The sequence below is a fragment of the Venturia canescens genome, chromosome 3 (genome assembly GCF_019457755.1).
Source record: "Venturia canescens isolate UGA chromosome 3, ASM1945775v1, whole genome shotgun sequence".
NCBI lineage: Eukaryota > Metazoa > Arthropoda > Insecta > Hymenoptera > Ichneumonidae > Venturia > Venturia canescens.
This window is the reverse complement of record NC_057423.1, coordinates 14,428,946-14,442,834: the sequence shown is the minus strand read 5'-3', so window position 1 is coordinate 14,442,834 and position 13,889 is coordinate 14,428,946. Positions and strand designations below refer to the sequence as shown.

The window sequence follows — 13,889 nt, the reverse complement described above, 5'->3', positions numbered from 1 at the left end:
TACCCGTAGTAGCTTTCCTGTACCACCCACAATCGTCATACCCACTTACCAGACTATTCCCCAGCCAACCCCATCGCTGAATCATATTCCCCTGGAGCACTTTCTAGTTGTGCTTTCCTGTTCTCTTCGGTGACTAGGAGAGCACCTTACTTTCGGAATTCGGAACAACAGATTGTCGGCGTATTGTGACGAGTAAGGCTGTTGACATCCGAATAACGATTCACTAAAAATTCAACACAAGTATTTCATCGTAGCAATCCTAACTTTTGATCCTTTATCTTGTCTTCTGATCACCATAAATGTTCAAGGAAGCTGTGGATGATTGCCACTGAAAGTTGCTAATCAGGAGCTTTATTTGGAGAAAGATTACCATCTCTTGATATTTTCGTGTTGCAGGCAAAAGTCCTGTTCCTGTTCATTGCGTGGTTGAAGCGATTCACAGCATTGTCGAAAGCCGACTGAGCGTGGCTCGTGAAAAATGGCGGAATCCACATGTGGAAGTTGATACTTATGTCATTATTCCAGCCGCTGTGCCATTTCAGGTGAGTTTCGAAGATGACGATCATCGAAAGAATCTTACCATTGATATTATTTCTCACCAAAGTCGTTGAAATATTTGCTCATTTTTCATTCAACGATGCGCTTATTTTTCAGGATTTGGTGGGCGAGGCTCTCGTACGCCTCGGATATCCGACGGATCTCATACCCAGCGCTAGAGGTAGCATCGTTATAAGGAATTGGAAACCGTTGCCAATGGAAAAAATAGCGGATGAGCCACTACGAACGGTTGGCGATATTTTGGCCGAGTTGACAACGGTGGCTACATTGAAGATTCAAGTTTATCGTTTGAGACCACCGCCCCCGAGTCCTACGGCTGATGTTCGTGACAAAATGTTGAGGCTTCTGTTACTTCACAATCATGCACTTTTGGTCTCAGCCGGTTGTCCCTTGGATGAGGTAAGAATATCGTTAAATTTTCAACGTAAACGATCCTTCTATAAAATTGTTGTTCGCAATACCGCTTGACGTAGGATAACTCACTTTTGTTGTGAATTCGGTTTGCATGAATTCGTACGCGAACCGAGCCGATGACGAGGCCGTTAATTTCAAACTCGAGGATTTTCTTGTCGCCGAGTTATTCCAGTTGTTTGAAAATCTCGTCAGAAGATTAAGACAAGTTGTAGAAAACTTGGTATTATGCAGCAGCGCGTGTATGTGTGTGTGTGTGTGGCTGGCACGGTGGTAAGATCACTTAAAAATGTATAAAATGTAAATCTAGCCAGAGAGTGTTTGTCGCCGGGACACTTAATCTCATTAAGAAGTCCTCCGGTTCACCGGGTCTCGGGTAGAGAGGCTCGCTCGAAAATCGCGAGAAAGGAAACTCCCTCGACGTCATCAACGCCTCCGTCTTCGTAGATCCTGCCGACCTCTGCTTCGCTTCATTCCTTTGCTTCCGTCCAGTAATCTTCAGCATCCTCCCGTTCTCTTTCGCTTTCCGGGTTTCACTCACCGCGCCGAAACACGCTGATCCCCACCTTAAATAAATGCTTTCTCGGTTTCGACTTAACCTCGACTACTTGCTAATGCCCGGAACGGTCAAAAAGCCTCGTGCCAGGCTCAAAAAGAAAGCTACATCGCCCTCGGGAAGGAGAAGTGTTAATTTTCTTCTGGTTGAATCAGCAATCGCGAGGGTTACCACAGATGAAGAGTGTTCTGAGGGCACTCTTCGTGAATTCAATTAGTCGTCCTTAATCTTTCCCCGAATGCTTTCAAATAAACAGTCTCGTAGTAGATCGTCTCGTAAAAGAACGAATCTAACATCCTCTAAAACGAGTCGTCGTGGTTATCGTCGAGTTAAAGAACGCGCGGATTTCAAGTTCCGGTATCTCAAGTTCGTAAAGCATAGAAATCGTAAATTCCATGCCATATTCATTCCTTCAATTTTCGAGCTATTCGTAGCTCACGTAGAGAAGATGGAAGAGGACGCAGAGTCCTCTCCGAATACGGAAGATCTCTCATAGCCGTAGCGTGTGATAGGATTACCCTTTACTCAAGTAAATTCGCGGAGCCTTCATCAAAAGCCTCCCCATCGAGGGACGTTCACCCTGCGATCTCGAGAGGGTGGCGTTCGTCTTGGTGGTCTGGTGAGCTCGGCGAGCTGAAGAGACTCGCTGCATCTGCAGCAGTACGGTTTAGAGCGTCGGTGGGGATGGCGTAAGATGGCAAAACTGACGGCTATAGGCTTCTCTCACTCACGTTGCGGAAAGATGAAGAGAAAAGGAAGGCAGCAGAAGCGACAGAGTGTATAAGGAACCGGACGAAAGCGAGGTGGGGGTTGTACAACCCCGGGGCTGGGCATTATCTAAGTGCACCTCTTTGAAGATCCCGTTATATGTATCGTACCCAACGAACTTTAATGCCGCTCACGATGGTCTATGATTACCAATTTTCCCGACAGACGTTTCACCATCCATCCTCCTCTACCGTCCTCATACACGTATATGCATCGGAGTATATAATATATACGTGTAAATATATACATAGTCATATGTATGTATTTGCTTGCTGAATTTTCGGCCTAACTGGGTCTGAAAACTCGGAACTTCAGTTGCATCTTGGCTGATGGATATGACTATGTGTCCTCTATCATATAAATACGTAAATAGATAGACGTATATACGATGAAGATTTCTCCAAGGACATCCTCGAAGCCGCCTTTATCTACTTGTGCCTTGACCGAATATAACGAACCATCTCAACTCCAACTTTTACCTTCAATCATTGAATCATAAATCAGTCCCGAGTTGCTATGTTGCATTCTATCGTCTGATAAAAAGTCGACAAGTTCCGTTAGATTCGAATTCTCCTGGTTGCGTCTACGACGGATATTTTGTATGATAACTATAATTCTTTCAGAATAGGGCTAAAGTTTGTTTGATCTAAATGGCTGAGTCGCACAGCGTTTGATTTACTACGATCGTCTCGAGCCACATACGCCTTCGCATATTTTTTTCTCTCTTCGGTATTCTATCTGGATATTGTTGTCAGAGAAATTATCGCCATCGTCAGCAGGTCTCTGACATCCTCGACTCTTCTTATACCGTTCTGATTAAACTGCGTCATCTCAGTTCCTAAGTGTGCTCGTCTCGTTTATTCTCTCAACGCCGGCGTTCTGTATGCATAAAACGCGTAAATCAGGCTCAAAAGCGAGTGAGCCACACGTCTAAAAGATAAGCTTGAGCGCTTTGAGATGATGCTCTTTGTCTCTCCCTCGCTCCTCTGCCCGCGTCGTGCGGGAGCGTGACGACACGATTTCCCGTTGGTTCAATGTTTGCCGAATGATTTCTTAAATTGCTTCTACTTTTTTTATTGTCACTGTCGTAAATGATTATGTCCCGAAGAATTTTCATGCCAAGATTATCATTGTGGACTTTTGAAAAACGCTTTGATGCAGGTATTCGTATAAGAATGACGCGTGATATATTTTCAAATATATTCGCTAGACCAGCATACATGAACCAGAGATATTATGTTTGGATGAATCATAATCAATCCAGATTTTGAATCACCCCAAAAACTGTAATTCCCATGATTTTTCTTTTCAAGTGAGGCGGGAGTGCTCAAACCATTCGAGGACATAAAATTCATTAAAATTTTTTCTCAACGATTTCGGTCAGATTTCAACCGAATGAGAATGAAAAAAAAAAACTCATTGAGGAAATGATAGCTGAAAGCCAATTTGGAATGGGGGAGCTACCGTGAAAACGCGGGATCGTCGGATCCCCGAAGATTACGTCGTTAAGTGGCGTCGTATGACTGATCCTCGTGTGTTTTCAGCCACACCGCTCTCTTTTTCTCTCTCTTGTCATGTTTGTTCTTATAAATCACGTCGATAAGCAGCGCACACGCAACCCCAGTCTTCGTACATGAACGAGAACTTTTCCATAATCGCGGGGTTCTCTCACGTCTGCGAGTCGTAACTCACTTCGAGCCTCTTTTGTTCGCCTCCTGCTCGTGCTCTTTTCCGCACAATAAGGTTAACTCATTTATTTGTTAATTCTTTTCTAACCGTTGTTTATACCAGAGGCCTTTTGTTTATTCTCTTCACAGATGACTCTATCGTCGCTGTGTCGCGGAGGAAACGAGTTGTCAGAAGAAACGAGGAGAAATTTCGAAGCTTGGCTGCAGCAGCAACAAATGGGTCTAGGACTTAATTCAATGATGCCATCGTCGAATCACCATCAGACCCAAAGCCCCAGACCAGATTCGGGTGGTCCGGTTGGACCCGGTGGTCCCATAGGCCCACCACATCCCGCCATGTTGCCCTACTCACACAAAACCCGGATGCGCACGAGCTTTGATCCAGAACTCGAGTTGCCCCGTTTACAAAGATGGTTCGGCGAGAATCAACATCCGACGCGACAGCAGATACAGCATTACGTTTCCGAGTTGAATTCTTTGGAATCGAGGCGTGGACGCAAATTACTGGAAGCGAACAACGTCGTTTACTGGTTCAAGAACGCGAGGGCAGCGCAAAAGAGGGCAGAGACGCGAGGAATCAACGGGTATAGTCCACCAGGACTCAGTCCTCGTGGAGCGAGCATTATCAGCGAAGATTGTAGCGACGAAGAAGAGGATTCGAGGCATCAGGTGAATTTCGAAACGTGCTGCAATCAAAGTATCACTAGTCATGAAAATAATGATAATAATCGACCACTTACACCATCGATATCAATCATTCCTAATGCTAATTGAATTTTATTTGTTTTTTAGTCAATCTCGCCTTCGCCTCGACCACCCAGCAGTCCACCGGTTGGTCCGCTGTCGCTGACAACGCGTCCGGAGGATCAACAACAACCGATATCCGCACCGGCAGTTAAGCGCGAAGAGGCGAGAGTATCGTCAGGCTCCGAAGACGACGAGGCCAGTACCACAACTTCTTTGCCATCAGGGTTCTCCCTTGTGCCGAGTCCAATATTTGGCCACGGCATAATGTACATGTCACCGTATCTACCGCCGAGGGGACCACCGGGTTGTCCAACGAGTATGCTCGACGAAAGGCGAAAGAGAAACCGGACGTTCATCGATCCGGTTACGGAAGTCCCGAGACTTGAAAACTGGTTCACTCACAATACTCATCCGAGCCATGCGGTAAGAGACATTTTATTAATGAGACCAGACTCTCTTGATGTATACTAATTAATTTGTCGGTCAAATGAAGAGCAGCATCTTTACACTGAGAGACAAAATTACTAGAACCAATAAAATGTAGTTTACTTAGTTAATTTATTTCAGTCAATTTCATAAATTTTTCTTTCAATAACAGCAGTTGCTTTAATCTAACAATTTTTTATCAATTATATGTAATATGTAGTTTGAATCAATAAAACACATTTTATGATTCAAAACATGCATGTTTTTGAAGGAAGCACTTATTCTTTTTATGAACCATGATTTCAACTATATTATAGTGTTTATGTATTTTAACTATATTATGTTATCAATTGCAAAATTATTTTTCACTGCTCGTGATGGTTATCACAGTTTATTATGGTACATCTCTGAAACCATTTTAATCGAAGAAAAATTCCTACCTGCATGGGGATTCGATACCGATCTACCTACCTACCTACCTACATCTTTCTAAGTACGCACGCTATCCAATATACTACCACGATATTGTTAGATATAAACTGAAAAAGGAATTATATAAGTTGCAAAAAGCATTATTTCGATGATTTATTTGTTGAACCATAACAATCACTGTTAATTTGAAAACATATTTTCACGAATCTATCACTTCATTATATTAAATTCTTATTTAATAGTAACGATTAGATTAATTATTTTAATAAAAATATTTTTAGAAATAAAATAATGATGAATTTATTGCAAGAAAATAATTTGTTCGAAAAAAGCAATTTCGTATTGAAGTCGTTTTGTAGATTCAAATAATCTAATGTTTTTCATTCGATTAATGTAATTAATCCAAACAAAAAAAATTTAATCAAATCTATCATGCGTCTAATTGATACTATTAAATAAGAGTTTAATATAATGAAGTAATAGATCCATGAAAATATGTTTTCAAATCAACAGTCATTCGCTTGGTTCAACAAATAAATAATCGAAACAATACTTTGATTTAATAAGTAAATACACGTTCTCAAATTCAATAATTTTTCCTCTCAGTGTACGCGTATGAATGTTAATATTCTATTCAAATTATTGCCAGCGGTTGTGCCGGGATTTCAACGCTAACAGACAAAAATTAAAAAAGTTTAGAAAGCAATTCCATTCAATAATTCTGCTTTATGAGTATTTATAGCAAATTGATTTCTGTTTATTAACCCTCTTATAAAAACGTCGCGTATAAATGCAATAACTTATTTGTCTTTGATGTAGACCTACCATTTGTTTTTCCAGCTTATACTGAAGTATACGGAAGAATTGAACAGAATGCCCTACCGTCAGAAGTTTCCTCGCCTTGAACCGAAGAACGTACAATTCTGGTTCAAGAATCGTCGTGCCAAATGCAAGCGCCTAAAGATGGCACTTTTTGACGGTGAATCACCGCAACCACATTCCTATCACGCGGACTAGTTTACCGTTGCTCCTTTGTATAATAATTTCGACGGAGATATGTAATTTAACGAAAAAAAAAAAAATAAAAGAAAAATACCCGAAGCAGCGAGATAAACGATTGCGAAAAGTCACCAGGTTGATTATAAATCTGGAAGCGATGTGGGTATTTCCTGAAGGGAAAAAAATTTGCGCACCCAGTGTATGCTACCCGAGAGGCTGTTATTATTGCTGTAATTATCACGTAACTGATAAATATCATTAACTATTAATTATCATCATGAATTATGATTACGACGAAAAAGAATAAAACAAATTTGTAAATACGACGAATGGTATCGATTAATAAAAATGTATGCCAACATACGAGCTACTTCAACCTTCTTTTAATGTCCCTTTTTTATTCCCTTAAGAAATGTTCCATTAAATGTTTTTTTTCACTGAACATTTCCAACAATTTTCATTCGAGATTTATCCATCTGTCGATTCGTGTGTTGCTTGGAAGATCAGGATCGATGATAAGGCACTAACTGCCAGCTTCGATTCAATTCACACTGCTGCACGTTCGTCTGGATTGAGTGTACAGTCGGGGAAGGGATGGTAAAACGAATCGAGGACGAGTTTCCGCAGATACGAGAGAAAACATATCGGTAGTCATTGCGCTTAGAAACGCTTAGATAGGGAGCTCGTTCACTGTCTCGAGGCTCCGAGGCATGTGACAATGAGCAAACACACGGTTACTGATACACACGTGGGTACGTATACTTATTGGAATGTCGCATTTGGCAAAACGAGTAAAATCTATCTCTGCCGAGTAGATAAGAAAACGAGCGAGGGTTGCCTCTGTCATCTAGTCAGCCCTAACTCAAACCTTTGACAATGGGTCAATGGATACGAATCGTTCTATGAAATACAAGCATCAAAACGTTTCACGCTTCAGCGCTATTTATTCGAACCATTGATAAAGCATCTAAGCTCACTGCTCAGACTTTCTCTAATAGAGTTATGAAGGGTTAAGAAGCAACAGGAATGACGTTTTTTTTCCAAAAAACGACACGCCTCGATAACAAGAGTTTTATGACAATTTTTGAAACGAAACTGACCAATTTTTATTTATTTCAAACTTAGAAGGCTCAATGAAAAATGTGTCACCGGACTTGGTCCATTAAAAGTGCGGTTCGAAGCTAGCGGACAGCTTGTAGAATTTCACTCTTTTAACGTCTTATTATCAACTTCTGATTCCCGGAGATATCGATAGCCAGCGACAGGGTCGAACGCTACCGAAACTTTTTCTTCTTCGTTGAGAAGGAGGATTAGAAGGGCGCTGGTAGATTTGCCAAGAGGACAAAAGCGAGCTGACGTCGTATACAAGGTTGGTGTACCAAAGGAGAACAGAAACGACAAGTCGAGAATCCCGAAGGGCAAGGATCGTCGGGGGGATTACACGAGAGATTTTCAATTTCGTATACAAGTAGGAATATAACACAAAGATGACGAGATATACGATCGTTTATGATAAGGGGGTTGGAGTGTTGTGCCTAGGTTTTGGTAAATTCGGGGCAGCATGAAAACCAGACTGAGAGAGAAAGTTCTCTCGGGCGTTTTCGGGACGACAGTCCACGCGATCCTTTAGCTGTGCGAGAGAGAGCAACGGGATTCTCTGGATTTAATGAGGATAGGCGGATTTGTCCAATTAAAACGTCTTACAAGGATCCATCCAACAGGAACGAGAGAAGAGTCGGAGCGTAGAGAAAGAGCGAACTCGCAAAACGTCGCTTAATGCTATACGCCCATCATTTCACCACCCCCTCCTTATCCTCCTTCGTCGACTTCTCCACATTCTCTTTTGAGATTTTTTCGACTTTGTTCAATCCTCGAGGTCATATTTCTTTCGGTTTCCGTCTCAAATATCATCGATCTGATATTATTCATCGAATCAACGTCTTTTCATTTTGTACACAGTGTCAATCATTTGCCACTTTGATAGCTGCCTATTTATTTAGAGAACTCGATTGGTTGTCCCATTTTAGTCTCGTCTTGGCTTCTTTACGATTCCCCTTTTGCGAAGGAAATAATAAAGCTTCCAGAGAAGCTGACTGCTCCGGATAAGCGAATTGTGTCGATGTGTCTGCACTCGCAGTACGGCCGATTTAAGGGAAAAATCTTGAAGAGTGGCCAAGAGTAGAAGGCAAGAGGAAAGATCGAAACTGGAGGGTACCGTTTAGCTTATAAAAAAAAACTCGAAAGTCAGCAGCCATGCAGATGATCCGTTTATCTGATCCTCATTTGTCAGGCGCTATATTGGCTCACTTTTTCCTCCTTATTTTCTTCCCTTATACTCGTTCGAGAAAAAAGCTAAATCGAAACTCGTGACAGATGAGTTTGATAAAAAAAACGTTCGCCCCCTTGGGTCTCGGAATAATTATACCCATCAAAAGATTGTCATGCGAAACTGAGCAGTTGGAAATAGCTGTTTTGCTTCACACCGAAAAAATGACATATGCAAATATTAAAAGGCGTCTATCTATGGATAATCAAAAATCGAGAAAGCAATTTGTCAACGCACGTATTCATTTCTACTGTATTAAATAAAGTCACTAAATTAATATCTTTGGATGAAAACTCGGATTTTTCATACGCCCTAAATGTTCTTCTCTGCGAAATTTTTTCACCAAGTTGCGTGTGAAAACCGTCGCCCTACATTCCGCCAAGACATTGGGGTGGATGTGTTGATTCTCGGGCTGAGTTATACACCTGTTAGAGAGTGGGCTAACTGTTCGGAGACTGATGCCACAGGCTTTGCCCTCCGCGCAGGAGGCTGCATTGTCACCCGCTCCCGCTTCGGCATTCACCAGGACATTCTTATCTTTCTATCCGGAGAGCTGTCAGCAAAGTTCCTGAATAACGGCAACCCCCTGCGTTTCAGTGTCTCCCTTATACACACTTTCTCACTCTTGTTCTGCTTTCCTCCGAAGCTTCTCCGCTGCTTCTCGGCTCTTCGGATGCTGCAGAGACAAGACACAGAGAGGCCTGCCTTCCCTGCTCTTTCTACTATCATTATATTTGTATTCAACTCTTCGTCCTATCTCGTCCCTGACTAGGATATTCCCTCAACTGTGTGTTTCCATGCCTTTCGCCGGACGTTTCCCACCAGAAGATAGATAATGCATATAATATTACCTTCATATATATAGATGTTAATACAAGCACATGTATGTGAGATGCTGCCAGAACAGCTTCGGAAGTCACCCAACGCGTCATAGCCCAGACACGTTTTAGTTTGAACGTATGAAAAATTGCTTGTCGCCTTATCAGCTCAGGCATTCGACTGATAACAATATTATAAAGCATACAATTGGCTCGAATGCTCCTTTTGAACTTTTGCAACCTTGAACCATTCGCTCTATCTTCCTCTTTCTCTCAACGCTTCGTGCCCTTTAGGAATGAGGTAGATTTATGATGGTCAGGAATATTTGATAAAGGAAAATGGGAATCCGCGTATAAATACTCGTGCTTTGCCTGCATAGTTGTGGACGAACTGTGGGTATATGGTTTCTGCGATTTCCCAAACTAAATCGTCTCGAACGAGGCCAATTCTCCATAACGACACGTACACCTCAACCATGCAACTAGTGAAACATCAATCGTGAACTGACGGGAAGTAGGTTTTTTTAACTGCATTAGGAAACACAATCGAAATTTACAGTTGAACATAGTCAAATTTGAGGAGCTTGAGCACAAGCATCGATGATGCGCCAAAGTGTTTAAGAATTTACTACAAAGCAGAATTTCATTCGCGCTTGGTAGCGCGAATGAAATTCAAGAACTCAATTCAACTCGAGAACTCAATTTTCATCGAGTTCTCGCTTCACAAAAAATGACCATGTATGTTCGTAAGAATTAATAAATATTACGATATAAAACCCTATTCTTGTGGCACCATGGTAGTTTTTACTGGAATTTTCTCTCCGTGTATCCTTTTGGGAAAACACACGAAGGGGGAAACGCGTATTGTATACTATTCACGGACTAATTGAGGTGATATTAAACACTGGGATGTAGATATCGAGTGATCATTTAACCGGACATGTATACCGACTTTGAGATTAATCGATAATGACGCGCGCAATAAAGAGCAAAGTCAATTGTAAAGTTGATGGCGTTACGATGATGAAAATGAAAGGAAAAAAGGGAGGGAAGCAGCTACAAGGATCTGGGAAATATTCGAAAGCTCGCAAATTAGCCGAAGGATTGGTCTCATAATCCTTAAGGGATGCGAGATAGAGTCCTGCTCAGGGAGAATGTCGACGACGGTAAGATGAGGTCGTATAAATGAACTTTAGCCCTCTTTCTCTTTCAACTGCGCCTTATTCTTTAATCCTACTATATATAACGCAGCTACTCTATAAACTTCGTTCATTCCCCATATTCTTATATATATACGCACTAAAAATTACGATTTTATGTGGGGGTGACCCGAAGAGCGATTGAAAGTAATGAGCCGCGCGTAGAGGGCGCTCGCCAGAAGAAAATGTAACGCCGGAGGATCATTCTCGATATAAAAGATCCCTCCTTGCAAAAGATCTGGAGAGTCCATTCCGGGGATGAAACGAGAAAATCTAGCAAAATTTCTTCAATCGTTACGATATTTTTTCCTCTATTAATCTCCTCCACCCTCATCCCGATTGGTATTTATCGTTAGTTGATAAATCCTTTGAGCTATTTCAGCACACAAAAAAAATAATCCAGACTCCTTAAGACACGAAAATCGTAATTTATATCATTGTATGACGAGATTGTGCGCGCTCCAGGCCGGCGATAAACAATATTATTTCGGCGATTGCGCCATGATTGGGCCGTTACGAGCTCGAGAAGTCTCTGCAAGGATTAATAACCACCCTTGATCTACCCTAGTCATTCCCGGTGAAGGGAAAAATGAGAGATTTTTGGCCGAGTGGGATTAGGAACAACTGCACCGTGATTCCCGCTAGTCTCGGATCCTTCCCGACCCCGACTCGTATCCTGTGAACGGAATTTCTTATGTCAATAGTAATCGCGCAAGCGATCACAACTACCAACGTCTCATGCGTTTGCTCGTACGAACTGAGCCGTTCTCTTCCTCCATAGACGATTTAACTCGATAAAAAGGAAGAGAAGGATGAAAAAGTGTGGCTACTCGCTTAATTGATCTATGGGCTGAAGGAACTTCGTTTCGGAGGTTTGTTAAGTGGCTCTTCTCTCCTTTGAGACGCCTCGTCCTGCTCAATTCATGGAGATTATTATTATGCTGTCACTGTATAAAACATGTCATACGATTATGAGCAAAGGCATCTCGACCTAAATTGCCATACAAAAAATATGACATCTTCGAAAATGAATTTTCATCAAAATCTTAGGCAATTTCATCAGGACTTTCGCCAGACTCCAAATCCAACGTCTTTCCCGATAACTTCAATGAATATCCAAACTTCACGGCCTCTAGTAACAACGTAGACGCGGTGTAGCAACAAAAAGAAGAGGAAAGCAGAGAGGCACCTTTTAGTCAATTCTTAACCCTTACGTATAGACTTTAAGAAAATTTAGGGAGTCAATTTGTACACGTAGGACGAACCTGTGGAGAAGAGAAATTGGTGGGAAGATGGTCTATTTACTTCTTGCCGGGTTGTTCAAGGAGTTTGGAGTATTACGCTCAAAGGGGTTGCGCAGATATCGAGAATAAGACGCGACGAGGGAAGCGCGTGAACTATATAGATACGCATTGGTTGGACAATAAAAGGGCGCAAATGATCCAAATTGGCGAAGCAAGCGATGCACCATTCGCTCCGTTCTGCTACTAGACTTTCATTATTATAATTATTAACGTCATTACATTGTTGTTATTATAATATGGTTATTATTGTTGGGGATGCGGTTTACCAGTGAGGCTGAAGTGAACGTATAGCAGGTGCTCGACGAAATCCTTGCGTCTTACGCTCCCGAACGATACATAATTTATGTCGCCCGCGAGCTGGGGCTTAAAACAGTATTAAGATCGACCAGTCTTGTGACCAGTTATTATTATGCTTGCAACACTGATACGAGCATTTACGGGTTTATTATTCCCCTTGTCGTACTAAGAAAACGATCACCGCTAATCAGCGACAGTCACCCAAGTTCGTCATGAATCTATCAACGAATTCCGAGTGAATGTCATGTAAAAACCACACTCTTGAAATTTCATACATTCACTCATTGAACTCTCGATAATTATTCATTTTCAGAAAATTTTTATTTCCAACCATAGGCTGAGTCACAATCTGCATTGTGAATTCCAGAACGGAAGAAAAATAAGTTTTTTTCTTCTTCACAGTGTATGTAATGAAACTTGAACGAAGTGTTCACATTTTTCTGGAAGTAATCCAAATTCCAAATCAAAAATGTTATTGTACTGATCTCCCTCACAATCAGCATTATTAGTTCGATGTTTCATAACCCACACACGCACTCATACACATCACCGTCTCACTACACAATCCCTTTCCTCTCTCGCTCTCTCTCTCTCTCTCTCTCTCTCTCTCCCGGTCTCGAATTTTGGGGTCGATATTATGTGAGTGCGATCCTTTCTTTTTACAAAAGAAAGAAACGATACGTGATTTATCTCGAAGAGCGTTGTATTTTCTCTGTAGCTCTTGCTCTGGGACTGGAGTAGCAGTCTTCGTCGATGATATTTTCGGACTCGGATTTCGATTTTGGTATTGGACTCGCCAGTCGATGATTTATTCGAAGAATCCAAAGAGTCCTGCGTAGTTGACCAACCTCGTAGCGTCCCAGAACGAAGAGAGCGAAGAGCGAGTCGATTGTACCGGATTTAGGAAAGAGGAGGGAGCCCCGACTTTCCCTACTCAAACTCCTAATCACGGGAGATCGACGAGAGATATCGATGTGATCGAAATCGATCACTCATGTCGCAGACAAGGCGCGCATTTGCACATGTTTGCTTCAATCCACGTTCACGTATGTCTGTAAACTCGTGGATCCACCTTTCCAAATCCCTGTCTCAAGTGGATCTCAGATGCTATTTTCTTGATCCAAACGTGCTCGAAAAACTCGTCGATAAGTGTTACGTCCCCAGGAGCTTATCGGAATTGGAGAGGACGCAACACGGGTATGACTTCTCTTTCGGGTCAAGACAATTAAGTCCTTTACCCAGGGACGGAAGTCTCGTCTCTTGGTATGGAGAGAATGTCGGGGCCGATGATCCGAGAAGCCGCGGATGGTGAAATATAATGAGGAGTTTTAAAAAAAGGTTTTGTTACTCACGTCGGTTA

The 13,889-nt window shown here is 41.9% G+C and overlaps 1 protein-coding gene across 1 annotated transcript in view; it reads left to right on the top strand.

Annotated features, from left to right (window-relative positions):
- Positions 1 to 6,948, top strand: part of dve (SATB1_N and homeodomain domain-containing protein dve) — a 42,507-nt gene extending 35,559 nt beyond the window's left edge. Inside the window, exons 3-7 of the mRNA XM_043414245.1 lie at positions 397 to 542; positions 655 to 957; positions 4,111 to 4,650; positions 4,774 to 5,151; positions 6,427 to 6,948. Coding sequence (XP_043270180.1) covers positions 397 to 542; positions 655 to 957; positions 4,111 to 4,650; positions 4,774 to 5,151; positions 6,427 to 6,603 — 1,544 coding nt within the window. The 3' untranslated portion in view covers positions 6,604 to 6,948. The remainder of the gene's footprint in view (positions 1 to 396; positions 543 to 654; positions 958 to 4,110; positions 4,651 to 4,773; positions 5,152 to 6,426) is intronic.
- The last annotated feature ends 6,941 nt before the right edge of the window (positions 6,949 to 13,889 follow it).